This window comes from Protopterus annectens, chromosome 15.part0 (genome assembly GCF_019279795.1).
Source record: "Protopterus annectens isolate FY-2018-M chromosome 15.part0, PAN1.0, whole genome shotgun sequence".
NCBI lineage: Eukaryota > Metazoa > Chordata > Ceratodontiformes > Protopteridae > Protopterus > Protopterus annectens.
Window position 1 is genome coordinate 219,900,505 of NC_056749.1, and position 22,933 is coordinate 219,923,437.

General features: G+C 34.7%; 1 protein-coding gene across 3 annotated transcripts in view; it reads left to right on the forward strand.

The window, feature by feature from the left end:
- Positions 1-22,933, forward strand: part of LOC122790141 (vascular endothelial growth factor receptor kdr-like) — a 674,216-nt gene that overhangs the window by 300,861 nt on the left and 350,422 nt on the right. For all 3 annotated transcript variants that reach the window (XM_044057728.1, XM_044057729.1, XM_044057730.1), the window contains exon 6: positions 3,748-3,887. In XM_044057728.1, coding sequence (XP_043913663.1) covers positions 3,748-3,887 — 140 coding nt within the window. The remainder of the gene's footprint in view (positions 1-3,747; positions 3,888-22,933) is intronic.

The following is a 22,933-nucleotide window of genomic DNA, read 5'->3' on the forward strand; positions in this document are numbered from 1 at the left end:
AGGACCTTGGAGGAGGTGTGCCTTTTTCTTTTGGCAGGAGTGGGAGGATGGAGCTGGCTTCCCCTGATAAGAGTCATAAAGTCTTTTGCCATTCTGAGCAGTTGTTGCGACTGAGGGGCAGGGTGGCTGGGTCCTTGGGGAGGAACTTTCTTGGAGGTAATCTTAGGCTTGGGCCTGAACAGGTCAGTAGTCTTGTGCAAGGTTAATTTAACCGGTGGCATGGTCATTGGTCTAAGCCTGGCTTCGGTCATTGGAAGTGTCTCAGTGGAAGCTGATGCCTGCAAAGCACCTCCAGACCCGACCACCTGAGAATCTGTTGACATACTAGCAGGTGGTTATGGATCTGGTGGCGTATGGGTCTTGGTAGAGGCCTGCAACGGTTCCTTGTCTGGCGTCAGGGGCGGCTAAGGTACCTCACTGAGTTCATCTGTAGCACTGAGTAATGAAATACCAGACTTTTGACCGGAGTCTTCAGAGGGGCTAACTTTTTTAGGCCTGTCCTTTTCCTTGTCTTTTTTTTTCGTAGGTAAGTCAGTAGTCAGCTGACCGACCGATGCCATTTCGCAGAGAGAAAAAGAACCGCTAAAATTCCTAGCTACAATTTCTGCTCTTCTTCTTATGGTTCTAGCATTAAACAGGGCACAAAGTTGACAACCATGGACATCGTGGTCCGGGCATAAACAAGTGACACAGAGAGAACGGAAGTCTCTGTGTGGGATCTGCTTTCCACAACTGAGACAATTTACTTTCTCTGACATCAGTTAAAAGCAAGAAAAGATTCCCCAGTGGGATACTTAGCTTTAGACTGTTTCCCTCACTCTGGCAGCAGCTGACTGATGCACTCACAAACTTGCTTCTACTTCGGGCTCCACAGCAAGAAAGACTGATGTAATGGCATTGGCTGTCACTCTTTATAGCCCTGACGACCTGACATCAGCTACAGTCCCAGGACAGCTGACGCAGGAGGGAATCCTTTACTCTGGCATTTGGGCCAGCCGAGGGCTACCCAGCAGGAATAACCCACAAGTGATGACTGCAACAGTGGAACATGAACATCAGAAGAGCATAGATGTTTTAATAATTTTCAGCATGTGCCAATCAAAACTTTGCAAAAGAGAAACCGCTAAGTTACATAAAATTAAAAGTTGTATTTGTATGACAGCAGATCTGATGAATATTTAAATCAGACTATTAATGAGATCACATTTGAAATACTTTTCGTAATAGTAGAAACCCATACCTAAGGAAAGTCATCAACATGGTGAAGAACATACAGACACAGTATAGAGGAAGAGACAATTAAAGGTGACGACTTTATCATACTAGTAATTATGGAGACTGACAATGCACTGATTGTGTTTTCAGTGAAAGAAAGACATGAGACAGAGGCAGCATAACTTGAGCTCAGTGACTCAGTGGTGCTTTGAAAAGAGAAGGTGGGACAGCTAGGGAGGAGCCTAGAAGAAGGGAAGGTGTGGCAAGAGAGATTATGATTGGTTACTGCAGAAGTTCATATGCAACATTAGTAAGATAATCAAAAAAGAGTTGTAAGATCATGCAACTCAGTCTAAGGGGATGGTAGAGCAGAAGACTGCCAAGAGGTTCGTGAAAGGCTGCTGGCGACATACGAGGTAGAGGAAGCAGCAGCAGGTTCAACAGGCTGCAGTTGAAGTATAAGATCATGGAAAAGGAAGCAGGTTCAAGAAGGTACGGGAAAAGTTATGCGGTATATAGAAATGGAAAGAAGCAGGTTCAACAAAGGTATGGGAAAAGTTGTGAGGTATATGGAAATGGAGAGGAAGCAGGTTCAAGAATGTGCAGAACCAGTGGTAGAGTAAGTGAGTGCGCCTCTGTAGGTACCTATTTTACCTTCAGAGAAACCACATACCTTAATGAGCTTCTTATATCTGTACTTCTGTGTTTATGGAAACAGCTTCAAATACACATGCTTTTTTAACCAGCACTACTAAAATACAGTAGTGATACATTCTTAAATGATACGAGCGTACTAAAATATTTGTGATATAAATGTGTAACTGCATTAAGTACTTTTTTTTATTCTTAAAAATTCAGGTTTGAAAAATCATATTATGAGGTAAATTAAGCAGTATTATACAATGACCCCCCATTAATATTCCAAAACGTGCACACTGATTGGTCAGTGTGCATGTTGTAAATCAGACTTATACTAATGGAAAAAGGTCCGGTCGCCCAGACTTTTTGCATTAGTACAAGTCTTTTTTTACAGCAATGGAGAAAGGAAGATCTCCGTTGCTTTTTAGACACTGTCTCGCTATGTTAAAGGAGTTTAACATAGCGAGGCAGCTTTAAAAAAAGTAACGGAGATCTTCCTTTCTCCGTTGCTTTTTTTAAAGCTATCTCGCTATGTTAAATGGGTTTAACATAGCGAGACAGCTTTGAAAAGAGCAATGGAGATTCTCTTTAAGCAATGGAGGTCTTGCTTTCTCCGCTGCTTCCACCCACAGCGATGATATACTGCATAAGCATACACATGCGCAGTACATTAGAACTGCTGCAGAATACCAGACAGCTGCGGAAGGGCAGCAAGGAGGCATTATACAATGTCATTATTTAAGAAAAGTAAGTATTTTTTTCTTAAATAATGTCATTGTATAATAGCAATAACCCACTTCTGGGAGTGGGTAATGCTGGATTTACCCATGGTTGTCTTTGTTTGGCCACTCGGGCTTCACCCTCGTGACCAAACTACACCATCCACGGGTAAATCCAGCATTACCCACACCCAGGCGTGGGTTATTGCTATAGAATTTCCTTTCTGCAAATGTTTTCTAAGATATAACATATGTGGGCAGTAAGTCTTCTTAACAAACAAACTGTTGTTGTAAAACTGCTAGTATTTCCAGCTAGGTATAGTGCTGATTTCCATTTCTGCAGCAATTTGTCTCGTTAACCAGGGCCAGTATACAGAAGTGAGAACTGCAGAGAAATGAGTGAAGCTTAAATGCACACATTAAGTTATAAACACTCTTCTGCTGTGATGCCAGGGGATGTCTGGTTGAGTTAGCTGATAAAAGAATTTGACTGTCAAACATTAAAGGAATGTGAGTAAAACTGTACCAAAATAAACACCCATACAAACAAATAAGGCATTAATTATCCTTAGCATGAACATATTTCATAATTTTCTGGATAGTGAAATGTTCATCTGAGATACTGTTCAGACAGTTTGCTTAAAATTATAATTATGATTAAATAATAGTTTAACCTTATTTTTGATTTTTTTTTCCCAAGAAGGCTTCTTTAATCTACCTCTAACACTCTAGCAATCAGTACTTTAGCCTACTTGGTAATAGTGATTATTGTCACTATTGCACTACACTGAGTAAATGTATACAATTCTACTGAGTTTCAAGAAAATAAAAGCCAAAGGTTTTTCATCCCACAAAGTACAAGAGTACTGGTGATCATAAAACTAAAATAGCATGAATTTTGACAATATGCTCGCTCAAGGGTGTATATATATATATATATATATATATATATATATATATATATATATATATATATATATATATATATATATATATATATATATATATATAAATCAATTTAGCTGGTATTGTTGCTACTCTAGCTAGAAGATTAGATTGAAACAGAGTTTTGAAACATTTTTGTAATTTTGAGTAATAATGCTGTGCGTTTCTCTGCTCATATTACAAGTCATAGAAGTAATAGTTTCACATTTTCATTTCTTTCTTTCTTTAGGTGAAGGTTTAAGTAAAATTGAAATGCATCCTTCTCAGACTAAAAGACTGCTGGCTGGGGAGAATCTTTTCATCACTTGTAGATCAAAGACCGGCCCTAATTCTAGGATCTTCTGGGAGTGGGACTATCCTGGTAAATATGTACGTAACCTTCAAACTTTAAAATGTTCTCCTCTTCATCATCTTCCTTTCATTTCATACCATCCGTAAGAGTTCTGTGTTTATAGTCATAAATTTGTTAACAAAGTAGTAAAATGCCTGTTTTAATGCTCATGTTCAACACTTGTGCTAGTTGAAAAGGTGAGGTGGGATAGCTTTTTATTATTTATTTGTTTTATTTATACATTTTTATTTTATTTTATTTATTTTAACTGCGTATCTGCAATGACCCATAAAAGGATCATTTTCAGCCCTGACCTATGAAATTGCAGATAATCATTAAAAAGAATGTTATGACAATGAACTACAATGATATAAATATGTAAAACAAAAAAAAAGGAGCTATACATTGTGCAAATCCATAACTACAGTTTATACACAATCTGGTGTGAGGGAATGTCATATTGAATAGCTTCACCAACTAACAATTCTAAAGAATAACCAAGACAGATGGACTGTCAAGACAAAGTAATGAAAGAGAATGTCACCTGAGTAGTTACATAACCATTAATGTTACATTGTTATGACACTTTCCACTCGGGGTCATATAATGCACACAGCTTAACATACCCCCAAGTTATAACTGCACTGTGTACTAAGTTAAGGTGTTATGTGGGACTGGATCTAAATGCTTTGAGAGTTTCAGAAAATCTAATATAGACTGATAGGTCATTCCAGTTTACTAATGTTAAAACTGAGAATACACTACTGTTGGCATATAGCTTATGTGTGGGAATGAAGAGAGACAAACTTGAATCAAAAAATGAAGTCTTATTTCAAGTGATGACAAATATAAGGCAGTATCAAACATGAAACAGTTTATGGGTGTGTATGTCTGCATCTGTGTGTATATTTAGATATATACATATATATATATATATATATATATATATATATATATATATATATATATTTATACGTGTGTGTGTGTGTGTGTGTGTGTGTGTATGTGTGACACAAGCATCCTCCAAAAGGGCCTCATAGAAACAGACAACTGGTGCCAGAGCCATGGCCTCAAGCTAAACACCAAAAAGTGTATAGTCATCCCCTGTGGCAAAAACAAAGTGCCCACAAATTACCACATAGGTGGTAATCCATTAAGTACAGAAGAAGTAATTAGGGACCTGGGGACCCAAGTTGATAGCAATCTCTCATTTGACAACCACGTGGCCAAAGTGGTTAGAAAAACATTTTATATAGCCCACCTAATCATGAAGGGATTCACATCTAGATCAGGGGAGGTCATCGTGCCTCTTTACTCATTCATCATCAGGCCCATAATTGAGTACAATGCCCCTTTTGGGATGTACCTTACCAGACACCTGCAGCAACTGGATAGACCCCAAAAGTACCTCACCAAGAGGATCAAAGGGCTCAAACAGATGCCATATGCTGCCCAGTTAAAGAAACTCCAGCTCTACTCAGTGGCATACCGCCTGCTCAGAGGCGATCTGTGCCTGACGTATAAAGCCATGTCCAACCCGAAATTAATCGACATGCTGCACCTCAGAAAATCCAAATCCCATCGAGCTACGCACTCAAGAGACTTGAACCTCAGCACTGAAATAAATAGGACATGCTGGAGGGACAGATTCATAACCCAGAGGCTCCCTTCACTCTGGAATAAAATCCCAGTCCAGGTTAGGCAGAGTCCCTTATTGACTCTCTTCAAGAGGAATCTTGATGAGTGGATGGGAGATCATAGGTTTACCCCGGGTATCACTTCTGTGTCTCTGTTAGACAGAGGCACATTATACTAACCTCGAAAAAAGGCATAGCAAAATTAATTTAAAATGTGTGGCGAAAGCCAAACACACTCTGGCTAGGCTTATAAATGCCCTAGGGCAGATAGCCTAGTATGAACCTATAAACCTATATATATACACACACACACACACACACACATACACGTGTATGTGTATATATATATATATATATATATATATATATATATATATATATATATATATATATATATATATATATATATATATATATATATATATATATATATATATATATATATATATATATATATATATATATATATATATATATACACACACACACACACACACACACACACACACACACACGTGTGTGTGTGTGTATATCTATCTATATATATCTATCTATATATAGATATATATGGTTTCACTTCAGTTGATAGAGTTTCCGAAATCTCGAAACTCATATGGTGGAGACCATATGATCTTGTTTTCAGAAACTCGAACATCTGAAGGGGGGGGCGTTAAATAGAGTGTGTAACTGTTTTGGGTGAGGGATTCTGTAGGGGGTAGCCCTCTGCACTCCTTGCAACTTAAATATACTAACTCTGAGATTGTAGTAGAACAAACAAAGCAGGCAAATCCAATTACTCCAAAGCAAAAAATTCAGTTGTTAACGTATTTTTAATAAGAACGTTTTCGCTCCTAGCCAAGGCAAGAGCTTCTTCAGACAAGGGTAAAAAAAGCGCCATAACATTTTAATAAACACTAATTCGTGATGTCATGTCCTTAACACCAATCAGGTTAAACATAATGAATAATTCATTATTTAAAAAGAAATAATATGATATCATTTCCCATTCATCCTTAAAAAGGACAATAATAGGAGTAAATATAAAATATATAAAAGTATTGTTCCCAAAAGGAAGTACCACATAAAATCCTAACATATCACTCAAGAACATGCATCAGGACATTCAAATACAGTACTTTTGTACTTTTAAGTACGTAAACAAGTTAAAACATTAAAACCACTTTCTATAACCAGGTGTCTAACACCAAACGGTTTGAATTCTACCCCCCAAAAGAAATATGTATCCTAAGCCATTTCAATATATGAAAATCAAACAATAGATCCCATATGTACTGACAATTAGGAGATATAAGCATAATAGATTGGGGGGTTAATATCTCTAAGCCATTGAAAGGTCCACTAACAGAAAGAATTGGAATGGCAACTACTTCTAAATGCTTTTTCTCCACCAGGCCTGAATGAAATGTGTAACATTTCGGTTATCCTGAAATATAAAAGTTTCCTCAGGAAATAGGAACAGGTATGTTCCTTAAAAGTAATTTCATTATTCTACGTAGTTCGAGAAATACGAAGAGTGTCTGTTAGTGGACCTTTCAATGAAAGATTATAGAAAGTGGTTTTAATGTTTTAACTTGTTTACGTACTTAAAAGTACAAAAGTACTGTATTTGAATGTCCTGATGCATGTTCTTGAGTGATATGTTAGGATTTTATGTGGTACTTCCTTTTGGGAACAATACTTTTATATATTTTATATTTACTCCTATTATTGTCCTTTTTAAGGATGAATGGGAAATGATATCATATTATTTCTTTTTAAATAATGAATTATTCATTATGTTTAACCTGATTGGTGTTAAGGACATGACATCACGAATTAGTGTTTATTAAAATGTTATGGCGCTTTTTTTACCCTTGTCTGAAGAAGCTCTTGCCTTGGCTAGGAGCGAAAACGTTCTTATTAAAAATATGTTAACAACTGAATTTTTTGCTTTGGAGTAATTGGATTTGCCTGCTTTGTTTGTTCTACTACAGTTTGGATTTTTGTTTGCCTTAACTCTGAGATTGTGGTATATCGGGAACAGGGAAATCTCTCATTCAGCAGTGTCTGCTGAAGCATGGAATGGAAGATTTCCATTTTCCCTACTGTAGCGCAATCTCGGAGTGAGTATATTTAAGTAGGGGGTGTTTAAATGTATTTTTTATTTATTTTTGCACTTCTGATGTTCGAGTTTCTGCAATCTCGAACATATGGTCTCGATCATATGAGTTTCGAGATTTCGGAAATTCGATCATCTGAAGTGAATCCATATATATATATATATATATATATATATATATATATATATATATATATATATATAGATATATATATATATACATATACATACACACACACACACACACACACACACACACACACACACACACACACACACACACAAGTAAATAAATAAACTAGATATTTGGTGAGTATGGTTAGGGCTGAAAGTCATACTCTATGCTTTTTTTTTTGAAACAGAATGCAGAATAAATCTGTATATTTTATTGACATCGTTTTGTAGTTTAGAGAAACAGATCACTTATGATTCAATAAAGAGGGTAACATAATTGAACATGTAAAGGAATACATTCCTACCAGATACAATATGGGCTCAAAGAAAAGCAGATAATCTCCTTGAATCATACAGACAGACATGCCCTGTCAATTCGTACTTATCTGAAAATTACAACATACAAAACAATAATGATAAGGCTGGCACATTTTAAAGCTCTGACCAATATAGTAGGGGTTCCTGTTGAAATACTCTGGACTTTAACAGACATCTTCAGTATACAAGAACAACAAATGCAAATGTGAGAAAGTATATGTTGGATTATTTACCTTATTCCATAATGCAGTCATCTCAGACATTTTTATAAATGTACAAATTAAATTTATGTTATATACAGAAATTTGTAGATACGCTTACTGGATGATGGGAAAGTGATAAAAACACAAAGTAAAATAATCCTCCTGATAAAAAAAAAATGCTAAATATTTTTAGGACATACCCAATAAAGTCCACAACCTGATTGTAATGCATCATTTTTGGTTTAAGTTGTTATTTGCTTATTCTGTTTCTGTGTGGGAAGACTTGGAGACTGTAACAGGTACATATAAAAGAACATTTATTTGTAATAAAAGCTCTGGCAATGGTGTACAGGTAAATTACATAAGTTTTTAATTTTTTGACTGATGTTTGACAATATGATGGAAGGGCGGATTATTATAATACCCTTCTAGGAAAGGACTAGGAGTGGCAATTGTGTTTAGATATTGGGTGTTATATCCTGGTCTTAATTAGCACATCACGATATCCAAAATAAGCTCTGACTCTTCACAAGGAGTGAAAGATACAAATATTTATTCCCAAATTGAAGCATACACCTTTATAAGTGCTTTTGTCCCTTTTCCTGTGTGGCTGTTCTGACTCGAGTGGTGTGGAAGGGATGGACCCCATGGATCTTTTTCCCAACACGGACCTTTCACAAAATGCAGACCATGGATTGTTCTTTCGGGTCAACTGTAAGAACTAGCACAGTTAAAGAGAGAAGTGGTTTCCCTGAAAGGAGATGTCACTTGTTTTATTGAAATGTCACAAACAGAATGTGGTTGCATCAGTATGAAAGGAAGCAGGTTGTTCACTTCAACAGCCTTTAGAGGAAGTAGTGGTGCTAATTCAGTCTACATGATGCCCCCGGAGGGAGCAAGTATTAGAAATGATAACAGAGTGGTTATCGCAGCTACAGGGGGGTTCTTGAATAAGGAGTCTTCAACTTTGGTGAAACCATGTGGAACAGTAAGCACTGGAGGGGCAGTGGAAGTTCTCATCATGTCAGAAGACAGGATTATGCAGAAGTGACAGGTACGGTGCTTAAAAAACTCTGTTTCAACTTCCAAAGTGAACTTGCAGTCTAAAATGAGTGAGAATGTGACTGTTGGAAGTGATGGAAAGGGGATGTAATGTACGGCAGAATTTAAGAGTATTACTGACAAAACATTTGTATTTCACAGTTTGGAAGGTGAACGGATTCATGAGAAAGTTGTTGAAGTAGTTAAAGGCTAACCAAAATTAAAAGAAATTATTTTTGTTGGAAAAGAATTTAAAGTTTAAATGTTTGCAGATTGAAATGGAGCATTTGAGAGAATGTTTAAAGTTAAAAATTGTACCTCAAGGTTTAAGGATGTATAAATTTCCTTTTGTTCTGCGTTACAGTATAGAAATAATTGCTGATTTTATATGTTTTTTGATATTTGTGGTTTTGAAATTAATTTCAAAGATTATCAAGTATAATGAAGGTGCTTTTGAGATTTTAGGACCTGAAGTAGACAATTTAAATAAGGTTATATTAAACAACTTGCTGTTTAGTGAGTGTAAGTTGTTATATGAGAAAGTGTTAAGGAAGGTGGTGGGAAAGTGCAACAATGTATTCATTAAAAAACAATGGAAACTTGAAAGGGATGCAAAACAATACATTCAGAATAGGGCATACTCCACTCCTGATTTATATGAAGAAAACATAGTTAAGAAAGGGGTAGGATTTGGGGATTATGGCCAGTCACCACCTGTTAAAGGTAGACCTTTTAGAGGGGAAGCAGAGTAGAGGGCTTGATTCTTTTTCCCCATGACCACAAGATTTTCAACCAGTACCCCGGTCAGAAAGGCTGGCCAGCAGATCCTGGCAAACACTGGATGCAGGGCAAAATCAGTATTGTTCCCCAGTGAAGGACAATCAAAGGCAAGGGGGTAAGAGGAGGAGGTAACTGAGTGTAGTGGCGGTATAACTGGGACTTATAAATATACAATTATACCGATCTCCAGTTGACCAAAGAACACTTTACATTATTTATGCAAGGGTTCAAATTTGTACCCACTGGTTCTGTGGATGTAGCCAACTTAGTTTTTGAGTTAAACATGTTTGTAAGAAAATTAAATTTTGAAATACATTTTAGGGATAAAAAAACAATGATGAAGCATCAGCCAATAATTTTCACCTAAAAAGACGTAATACTTTTAACCCCCTTTACATACAGTGGTACAGCTTTTTCAAAAGGCTGTCATGGAAGATATGTATAAACTGTTTTCTCAAGAGAAGAAAATATATCATAATCTCGCAAAAAAGGAAATTTTAAGGACCCTGAGAAACAACAATGAAATAAGACTGATGAAACCAGACAAAGGGGGTGGTGTGGTAATTTTTAAAGTTGAAGACTATAAACAATTCAATGACCAATTTATTGCATAACAATGCCACATATATTCCAATACTGAAAAATTAAATCTGGCTTGCTTATTGGTGGACAGATTCCTATTTAGAGGAATATCTTTTGGATAAATGTATTGATTTGGATATACCTCAATTTTTACAACAACCAAAACCTATAATCCCAAATATTTTTGGGATTCCCAAAGTCCATAAAAGTTTTATTAACTCTCCCCTTAGACCTATTGTATCAGCAATAGGTTCAAAAACCTGCCCCATGGCAGTGTTAACAGATAAATGGGTAAAAGTAGTAGTAATCAACACACCCCATTTAGTGAAGGACTCATGGGATTTTTTTGAGTAAATCTAAACAAAATTTATGGAAAAGGGAATTGATTATTTTAACCAGTTATGTTGTGGATCTTTTTTCTGCAATTCCCAAGGTAGAGGGTGTGCAATATTTTCAGGGGACTACATCTACATTTGTCTTTGTCAAAGGAAAACATCTTCCTGGTAGTTGAGCTATTAGAATTAGTATTGGAAAACAATTTTGTGCATTTTGAGGAAGAGTATTACCAACAAGTTACTGGCGTAGCTATGGGTGCATCTTGTGCCCCAGCATTTGCCAATAATGTTATGTTAGGTTGGAAAAGGGAGTATGTTTTCCCTAGCCCTTACACCAAGCATTTACATCAATATGTCAGGTTTTTGGATGACATGTTTATTTTGTGGGATGGTGCTGTTTAGGAGATTCCCAAGTTTTTAAACTATTTGAATAGTTTTTCTCATTATTTTAAGTTTACTTATAACTAGAGTTGTGATGGGATTAGTTTTTTGGACACCCACATCTCTCATCTCTCTCAGTGGTTTTATGTCTAACATTTTCAGAAAAGAAACCTTTTGTAATACATATCTGCACTACTCTAGTTACCACTCGCATTTCCACAAAAGAAGCTTGGTAAAAGGACAAGCTATTCGAGTAGCTAGGATGACATCTGTTCATGAGGACCTTTGGGATGAATTGGTCAAGTTAAAAGAGATATTTTTGGATAGGGTATATCCAGAAAGAATTACAAATTTCCATTTCAAGGAAGTTTATCAAGGATGGGGGACACAATATCAGCTCTTGTTAGGTAGAGAGATAGTAAAATCAAGGGAAGTTGCCCAAGAGGGTCATTTTGAAAAGGCATTAGTTTTGGAGCACAACGATTATACGAATGATATTAAGGGTATTGTGAAAAGGAATTAGAACATTTCTGTATTACGTAAAGAAATACGTGAACTGGTGGGGCATGAACCAATTTTTTTCTATAAGACAGGAAGGAATTTCAAACAGCTTTTTGAGAAAGAGGTGAAGCATTTAGAAAACCCTGGTAGAAGAACAGTGCTTGTGGCTGTTGTAAACAATTTCAAAAGACAAAAGGATAGTTTTGAACAATATGTTACAAAGTGAGGTAGTATTTGTCAATGGGAATTGTGCCACAAGTATGATTTATTTAGCCAAGTGTGAAAATAGTGTGGCATTTTATATTGGGAAGACAGAACGGGCATGAAAAGTGAGAATCTGTAAGCATTTATATGATATAAGTAATAAAAAGGAAACAAATGTTCTGTATAAACATTCATATATATATATATATATATATATATATATATATATATATATATATATATATATATATATACATATATATATATACCAAATTTAAAAAGTTTACCTTTGGTGTTTTAGAAAAAATTAAGATTAACCCCCGGGATGGTGACTGGCAAAGGTTGCTTTTGAAGAGGGAATTAGTGTGGCGGTTGAGGTTAAATGTCATGCTACCCCCTGGCCTTAATGATCAAGTGTCCATTGTATCAGTATTAAAAGAAAAATCAGAGGTCCTGATTTAATTGCTCACATACATTCATATACATTAAAAGAAAAACAGCATTTTATTTATAGCTATTTAAAAATTGTAACACAGACTAATTTTACAAAAGGACAATAAGAATGGAACATTTTAAGCAATGCCTTTTTAAGATGGAAATTTTAATTGATTGATTGTAATTATTTATAATTGATGATAGTATGTATATAAAGAGTAACAGGGGGTAAGGGTTTTTATCTAATGAAGTCTCTTTGAAGGCAAAAGCACTTATGAAGGTATGTGCTTCAATTTGGGAATAAATATTTTTATCTGTCACTCCTCGTAGAGAGTCAGAGTTTATTTTAGACTTTTTTTATCGTATTGTGGTTTTGCCACCTATTTTTTGTTTAATCAGCACATCAGTTTGAAACTTGTTCTTAAATGGAAAAAAAATTGTAGTAGGTGATGTTTTAGCATTCTGTGATTATATTATTCATGATATTTAAGGAAGCTCTTTTATTTTAAATATTGTAATGGCTTGTGAGATGGAAGCTCTAAATCATTAAAGTTATTTTCTCATTTCCAAGTGGTTTATGTATTTTAAAATGTGTGTGTGTGTGTGTGTGTGTGTGTGTGTGTGTGTGTAGGTTTACTATCAAAATTTTGTAAATATTTTTGAGAGTAATTACTTACTCAAAAAATATTATCAAAATTAACAACAGTGACCAATCAAAATAGCGAAACAAAAAAATGTCAACGATTCGAAATTGAACTGTTGACATTTTTCAAACTTACCTTAACATGTGGTGACGTTCAAGCACCCCTGCAACCCCCACACCCACTGCTACTTATATATTACAACTCCGAGATTGCACTACAGTGAGGAAAAGGGCAAATTTCCCAATGTAGTGTGATCTCTAAGCAATATGTTGATCTCACAACAGTGAATGCACACTAGCATTAGATGTTGTGGGTTCAACATTTTCAAATCACCATTATGAAACTTTGATAAACTGATAACTCGACAGTAAAACTCCACTTCCAATCATTCTTTGGGCCATTGTTCTGCTGTGGCAACCCCTCACAGGAAAAGCCAAAATGAAAAGAAGATGATGATGCTGGATTGCTTGTCTAGGCAGTGCAGTGAGCTATATTTGGCTAAGGAATCTGTGAAGAAGTTGCATTTAAAATTGTGCCATGCTTCATCCCGTATCTTGAGGAGGTGTTTGAGTCGATTAGATACCGTCATGTTTATAAGGTTGAAGTAGCCTTTGTACTAAAGCAAAGAATTTGTTTTGTAAGTTAAGTAGGGTAAGCCACTACCACTTTCAATGAGGTCTTTTATAGCAATTAAGCAAGACTGGTCAAGGGTGGCAATTTTTTTTTTTTTTAAGATTAGTGGTATTCTTAATGGGTTTGTGTCTGAAGATGTTATATAATGTGAAAACAGAACACTAGCCAATGTGTTATTTAAAGCAAACTTGTACATGTAACACAAACAGGTGGCTAATTCATAAAATACAGAAGTATTACACAGGAATTATTCAGTTCTTTAAAATGATTAAAATAAATTTCTAATAAAAGTGAGGCTGTACATCCTGAAAAATGGGTTTGTATTCAACTATTTCACTCAATACAGTCCAAAGAAAAACAAAATCAATTGTAGTTCAGTTGCCAAACTAGTGATATTTCAAAAGGCCATGCAAATAAATCTAAAGAATTTCACAACAGTTACACATCATATGATCCTGATATGAACTGTCCCCTTGAGAAATCTGGGTTAAATTGGGAGCTGACAGATGACTGATATGTCCATATCTCTTCTGTTTCAGTAGTAAGAAGTGTTTATTCCCAAGAAATTATGAAGAAATAACTGTAGTGACCAGATGATGCCTAATGCAGGAACACAGGAATAAGCAGGCTATGTAAGCCCACCTCTCGTGGGGTAGGGTAAAGAGAATGTAGTTGTAGCCTCATAGCCACAGCGTTATTCAAAGCCCAATCACTGTAAGTATTTCCCCTCTGGAAAAAGAGAATACAACCAGAGAAAGGGAATGTTTATGATGCACCCCAAGTGTGATTTCCATGGTGAGAATGGAGCAAGAGAAAGGGTATGGAAGACTGAAATTAGTGTTGCATGACTAAAGGAAAAGATGATTTATAAGAAAAATGTAGTAGCCGTTAATGACAACTGTACAATATGAGCTTGATAGAACCGGGAACTGCCAATCTAGCAAAAGGTCTCCATCAGGGCTGTAGAAGAAATCTGACTGCAGGAGCCCAGGACCAAATGCAAGTAACCATAGCAGTGATAACAAATAATGCCAAAAAAAGGTGGGCAGTATTAGAAAAATAATGAACCATCCAGGGATGTTCTGAGGCTCAATGCAGCAGGGAGAAAGTTTGGAAGGCTTAAATTTCCTGGCAACTACTACTCTGGAGGGCATTAATATATTTTATGGGACATGTGTTAAATTGGTTTGTATTTTTTTTTATTTATATTTTTGATGTAAAATAGTTCCTTCACGTAATGTTTCAAACTTGCTGTGGCCTATGTAATTATTTTGAAAGAAGTATTTCACTTCTAAAACATAAGTTATATTAGTATTTAATGTCCACATACACAGACAGACAAACCTAGTAGTTACAGCTCTCTTGACTGAGTACACATTAGATGTTTCCTTGTGATCAAATGGATGAAAAAAGTCACACAGTGCAAGCCACTGGAATCTCCCATGGTTCTCAACTGTTACAAATTTTGCTCTCTGTCCCTTGAAAATGTTTTAATTTTCTAAAGGAGTAAAAATTGTTAGTCAGTGAAGTCAGACCCCGTGTAGAAAATGTGAAAAAGGGGGCAGATGATGATGATGATGATGCATAGAAACAGAAAAAAATTCCAAAAAGCTGCATAGCAAAATAAAAGTAGTAGGTATTCAGATCGAAACTGGTAAAACAGAAAAGGAGAGATAAACCAGAGCGCACTTTTTGCACTGAGAGCCAAATTCAACTAACGGATCAGTTAAAAGAATGAGTTATCATAATGAGCTAGAAGCTGGGATGGTACTGGTGAAGTTTAGCAGACTTCTGTGGTATTGGAAAAAATGACTGTTCCCACTTGTGTGGTCAAGATGTTAAAAGAATAAAAGGCCAAACCTTTGGGTTATATAGATATAGTTTGAGACATAAGGTCTGACGTTCTACTGTGACAAAATATAACAGTACAGATAAATGAGGGATGTGTGGGAGTCACCTACTTCTGGATTCTGTACTGGATCAAACTTGTCAAAATTCAATGATTCACATGTGTGCATGTGTCTGCCTCTCTACTGATATAAATATATACACACACACATATATATATATATTATATATATATATATATATATATATATATATATATATATATATATATTACATATATGTACATATATATATATATATATATATATATATATATATATATATACACATATATATATATATATTATAGAGAGAGAGGGAGAGATTTATATGACCATGTGTATGCACCCACCATGTGCATACCACAAGAACTTGTCCTCTCTGTGTATGCACGTGTTGTGTGTTTATGTTCATTAAGGGATCTGGTGACTTTTGACAGAAACAATCAGGACGAGTGTATAAGTTAATAAAAGACAAGGATGGCAGCTGAAACTTTACTGGTGAGCCCATTTTTTCTTTTGTATAGTGACCTCAGATTTGATTATTATAAGCACTGTACACAGGGAATACAACATTAAGTGTTGTGATGTGGGCTTTGCCCTTTCACAAAAACTATCACTTGGGAGATCCAAGATGGCAGGTATCCTATGATTACCTTATTGTCACTGCTCCAGATTACCTATAGTGAATTATAGCCATAAAGCCTGTAATTATGATGAAATAAACCTAGAAGTGGACTATAACTAATATACTATAAAACAAATTATAAGCTTTAAGTAGAGTTATGGTACTTTACTGTTAAAAAGATAAAGATGAACCCTCAGTTTAACTTCTGCAAGATCAGACACATGGAACCAAGGGACCTGCAGTCTTTTTTAAACTAAAAAAATCCACTAAGATGTCATGTGAACTGGAAGGACTGGATGCTCAAACGACCAAAACAAAATGCACGGCAGTAGCAACACCCAAAAAAGAAAGTATAATTAAAAGACCTAGAACTGGTAATCCTAAAACCAACTTCAAAGTCAAAGTCAGAACAGTAAGCTGGCCTTGAAGAATTAAAATCAGCCCTTTGCAAATGGAGATCAAGAACTTCTCAGACCAACTCTCAACCTTTGGAAGTACTATCAACCAAATAGCTACCCGTCTAGAATTAATCAAAGCTAGAGTTACTGAAAATGAAATAAAAACTGACCGGCTGCAAAAAATGAATCAAAAATAATATCAAATACATCCAAGAGATTCAACAAAAAATGATTGATATAGATGCAAGAAGATACGAACATCCACAATAAATGGAAACTATAAATCAAATACTGGGCAGCCTATTGGATAATCCACCTGAAGCCAGTAAGATGATAATCAAGAGAGCACATCTTGGTATCTGCTCATTGCAAATACAGGATAAACCTAGGGAAATATACGTCAAATTCTTAAACAACCAAGATGTTGTTAAAATCCTAGCAGTGGCATGGAAAAAAAATATTACTTGGAATGGCAGTAAAACAGCATTTGCCCAAGACCTACTGTATCAAATTAAACAGCAAATACAACAACTTGCACCATTTTGTACTTACCTAATTAGCAAAAAGGTCAAGTTTCAGATGCAGTACCGGAAACACTCTGTCCTTTCAATATACTGACTGCAAATACATGGCTGACTCTCTTAAACAATCAAGATTGGCATTTTTAAAGACATTTAACAAGCTACCTGAAATTAAGCAATAACCACTTCATCTACTGCCCAAGCAAATGACTCGTGCTAAAAAATCACCCACTATAAACAATACAATTAAAAAACTGATGTTTTCTTTCCTTCTGCGAGTGATTGAAACCTGTGTGTTTAGCAGGAATTGAGATGGGGTAAACAATTGTAGCAACTTAACACACGCATCTAACTCCTACTCTTGCTGCCTTTCTCGTTCCTGCTAAATAAACTGGTGGCAACAAACTTTTGCATTCAACCACACTGCGAAAACAGACCTTCAGCTGTAAGAGAGAGTATCTTACTTTAAGTATACTGGTGGAAAGGCATTTCCTGGATCTAAATAGCCCCTGTACAAAGCGCAAAAGGTAACCCATTCTCTATATATTAAGTCACAACCACTAACGAAGGGGTGGAACAGTCAAAACATTATTTTGAATGGCATCTTGTTATCATCAGTGTTAAGCAATTCTTCCTATAATGCTATATATGGCAGTAACCAGTTTAGATTACTTCGGTTTATATTGGGCACTTCTTCTATGTAACAACTTAATTGGAGAGAGATAACTAGTTAGAAGATATAAAGAGAGGGGAAGGGAAAAAGGAAGAGGGGAGGGAAAAGATGGATTTAGGAGAAAGGAATCGCAAAGGTCAGAGTCGCAATGTTTTATGGCAGAGGATGCTTTGATCTAGAGAACTATTGAGGAGAGAGCTGCTCATTTAATTATTACAGACTATAAATGTATTGTCCTTTTTGTATTTTATTGCACTTGTGGATGTTACGGACTATTTCATTGAAACCTTGCCCTCATCTACAAATCATTAAAGACATCAAGGTGACTGTTGTGCAAATGATTCTTAAGTCTGCCACATAGATGTATGCCTGAGTAAAAGCGGAGCATTCTTTTTATTTTCCCTTTTACATTTTTGCAACACTTTCAGAAAATATCACAAAATATGGAATTGCTCTCAAATTTTCATTCTAGTCTTGTGAATGATCTCTAAAATGTTACGAAGTTCTGTCAGAATGTGCCGGAAGAGTGATTCAAGTTCATTTGTACTGTATTGTTTTTCGAAGAAAGAGATATGAGAGGAAGGAAGGAGAAGGGAAGAAATAAGGGAGTAGGAAAGAAAAGAGGACAAAAGGAGAAAAGAAAAGTTAATGATTTATTTGACTATCTTAAAGCTCCAATTAGTAAAGGAGCTGTATCATGCTTGTTTGTTTGCAGATATGTGCTATAAATCTCTCTGGTATATAATAAGTTAAATACTACATGATGTTATCTAATGAGTAAATAAGAAATTTGTTGCTAAGAATTGATTGTTAAAGCAAAGAGAATAAGAAAAAGGGGGTGTTAAGAGTTGTATTGAGTTTGTTTTGTTCAACTTGATATAGGGAGTAATACAATCCATTTAAACCTTGTACGGTCTTGATATTACTTTTATTGCATTGGGTCTAATTTGAATATAACTATTTCAAAGTGATGGTCTGTTATATAGTTTGTAAAAAAAATGGGGGGGGGGACTTATTTACAGCTAGATAGAGGAAACACTATTCATTTAATTAATCACCTAAAATTAACATAGTTTGACCTGCAAGTTATGCAAAATGTCTTGATAAATCTTATTCGTTCCTCTTATTACTCACATTGAGGGAGATGACTCATGGTAATGTCAACAAGGTTAGGGGTAAAGTATTAAATTTGTGTGTGTTATATGTTACTGGCTTTATGTTTTTCTTTCAAGGGGGCCATAGGCCGTAATGTATATATAAGTGTGTAGGGGAAAGTATGTTTATCTTAGCTCACATAGTTATTGTTTTTAGTTTTGAGTTTAGGGGTAATAAAAATCACCTAGCTCATATCTCTAATTATAAAAATAAATGTCTTTCTTACAACTAACAGATCTCTTCCAGGCTAAATGGGTTTGTGGCTAGGCACAGGGATAGAGCTGGAAGAGTTAAGTGCTATAAGAGTACTTACCTGCTAATCTGCCTAAATAATCTATTGCAACAGTGTAGGAGCAATCTTACATCAGTTATATAATGATGGGAGAGAAAGTGGGGAAAAAGGGGGAAACAAGAAAAGGGTAAATGTGCGTGTGTGTGTGTGTGTGTGTGTGTGTGTGTGTGTGTGTGTGTGTGTATATATATATATATATATATATATATATATATATATATATATATATACATTATATAAAAGAGTGAATTATAAATGTATTTGTGGAGCATTAAGGGAATTCAGGAGAAAAAGACAGGAAACTATTACTACACTTATTGTATATATCAGAAGCAGTAATAATATTCCTACAGAAAACTCGCATGATTTTTGATAATTGGGAGCAAGACGTGACAAAAAACTGGATAAAACCAATTATCACATCTGGTAATAAAACTAAAAGTAGGGGGTGGCAATTATATTTAAAAAATCAGTTAAAGAATAAATCCTGCATTATGATTCAGATGTTAATGGTAGATGGTGTTACTTTACAACTAAAACCCCTAGTCTAGATAACCAATATTATTTCTTAATATTTATGGCCCTTGTACAAAGCAACAAGATTTTACTATATCTGTATATAATATCTTCTGTCTTTTTCCTGATTATTACATAATGGGGGACTGGAATTCATTAGCGGACTCTTGTGTTGGACAGAACAAGTAAAAGTAAAGCATACAACACTCAAGTCTCTATAGCAATACTAGATCTGAAAACTGACTTTAACCTGTTCGATCCTCACTACTTTTAAGGTAACACTCACACAGCCAGCTATACTTACTCCTCTCAATGCTACAAATCGTGGTCCAGACTGGAAGACTTTTTAATTTTGGATATATTTCTAGAAGCTGAGATTAAATATTATTACAGAACCTAAATTTCTCTCATACTACTCTAAAATTACAATTAGATTAGTCTGGACAAATGATGCTAAAATGTCATTAAAAGGGTATAATTGATCCTTAAACTCAAATGTACTCCAAAAAATGATGTCATACAAGATATAAACAATATATTAGACTATTTGGAAAACAATATAACTTCTCACAAATTCTTTATGTTGTCCACTGGACAGCAACTAAAGCTCAGATTAGAGGTTTATTAATCCAAAAAGCATCTTACTATAAAAAACATTCAGAAGTAAGGAGCTACAACTTAAAAAGAGTATAATGGTGACCAAAGAGGTGTTACACAGTAACTTTAATCCAACTCTAGAGCACCAGTTGAACCAACTACAGAAGGATCTATATTTACTTCATGCAGAACAATGCTCATTTGAAGAAATGAAAACAATAGCAAAAATTTGAGGACTGGCACAAATTCTCTCAAAAATATTAGCTAGACTAATAAATGTGAACAATAAGGCTCCAATTATAACAGAATTAGAATATCAAGGTAAAACATACAACAAAAATTCAGAAGTTATCATACTCTTTGAAGTCATATATGCCCAACAATATGGCCAAGAAGAACACTCATTTACTGATCAAGAGAGGGATCTTTTCCTAGATAACTTAGTTTTTTCCAAAAATTAATCAGACTCAAAATGATTTCCTATCAACCCCCTGTTCACGACAGGAAATCTTGTATACAATAAATAACCTCATATCAGAGAAAGCTCTTGTCCCAGATGGTTTTACAGCTGAATTGTATAAGGCATTTTGGCAAAGGTTATCAAGACTCCTATTGTTAATCTTTAATTATATACGACAAGATATTAAAGGCTTATTTTAAACAACTCTAGGACAATCTTTATCCCTAAAGGAAAAATGGATAGGAAATCCCTCCTGAATTCTACACCAATATCTCTCATCAATCTAGACATTAAAATCCTAGCAGCTATCTTGGCAAATAGATTAAAGAATATAATACCTAACATTATCTCAACTGAGCAGTCAGCCTTTATCCAAAATAGACAAACCTGTGATAATACACTTACACTGGACACAATGATGATACTATACAAACAGAAACACCCAATATATGCATTTGCAATTGATGCATCCAAAGCTTTTGATAGAGTGAATCACAGTTTATTTGCGGTACTACCTTATTTTAATTTACCAAAAAACTTCATAGATATAATTAAAACCCTGTATGTTAATTCATGTACAACACTATATATATATATATATATATATATATATATATATATATATATATAGAACAAATTCAAGTCAAATAAATATCTGCAATGGGACTAGACAGGGATGCCCATTATCGCTATATCTTTTCAATTTATATATAGAACTCTTTTTCCTACTTATAAAGCAAAAAACTTAACATCTTGTTCCACAACTATCCAACAATAAAGTTACTTTAAAAGTCTTTGCAGATTACTTAAACCAATACTTCTCCCTACCAAATACCAATCTGAATAATATATTAGAATCTGTTTGTAGATTCTCCAAATTTTCTAATTATAAAATTATTCTTGATAAATCTTTTTTATTTACATTAAACCCATCATGTCATACAGACCTGTATTTCTCAGATTCAGAAATAAAACTAAAGTAGTCATTATAATACTCTGGGATTTCCTTCCAATATGATCAAAGAGTCTTTCTCCAGAATAATATCTTAAAACTGTTTTCAAAATTGAACAAGATGTTCAAGGATGGAGTGTATTAAAACTATCCTTCCTTTCAAAAGTTGCAATTATTAAAATGAATATTCTTCCCAGATTATTTAATCTCAATGCATCTAACACAATAATTCAAAACAAATGATTTAAAAAAATTAAATGCACTTTTAGCTGAGTTCATTTGGCATCCTAAATCGATTAGATTAAGCTATCAAAAAGTAATTCAACCAAAAGAAAATGGAAGGTTGGGATTACCTGACTTTAGACTATATCATGATATTATATGCTCAAATAGAATTATAAAAATACCGGAATTTGATCCGAAAAGGAAAGAATGGTCACTGACATGGATCGGTATGATTCTATTAAGACTTGTAACTTTAATCCAAAAATCCTTCCTTTTCTTAATTGCTTTACTAAAGTTTAATATAATAAGACTACAAAAACTGTTGGAATCTTTAGCATTAATTAAACCACTCGATGTTGCAACCATTACATTTAAATCCAAATATTAGACTGAACAAAGACATGTTAAATTTAAACAAGGTTCCCCTTATTAAGGAGAAAAACCTATGGGACATGTATGTTCATAGAAATAAATTTTTGGAGGACATAAGGAAATCCTTAAAGCTTCACCAGGGTTACACCATAATTTTAAGACAGATCAGGGAATTACCTGTTTCAGTTACAGAGGAGTCTGAAATTAATGAAAACAATGTTAATATGTGTAAAACATTAGGGAAGCTATTACAACTTAATAAGAAAATGTTATCTTTCTCATGCTAATTGATTATTAATCTCAAATATCGGCCATCCATTCTTATGTTGAATTACTGAATGAAACAGAATGATATATTCACTGATAATCAAAAATCTCAAGCCATTAATGTTACATTGAAATGAACCCTCTTTAAAAAAAAC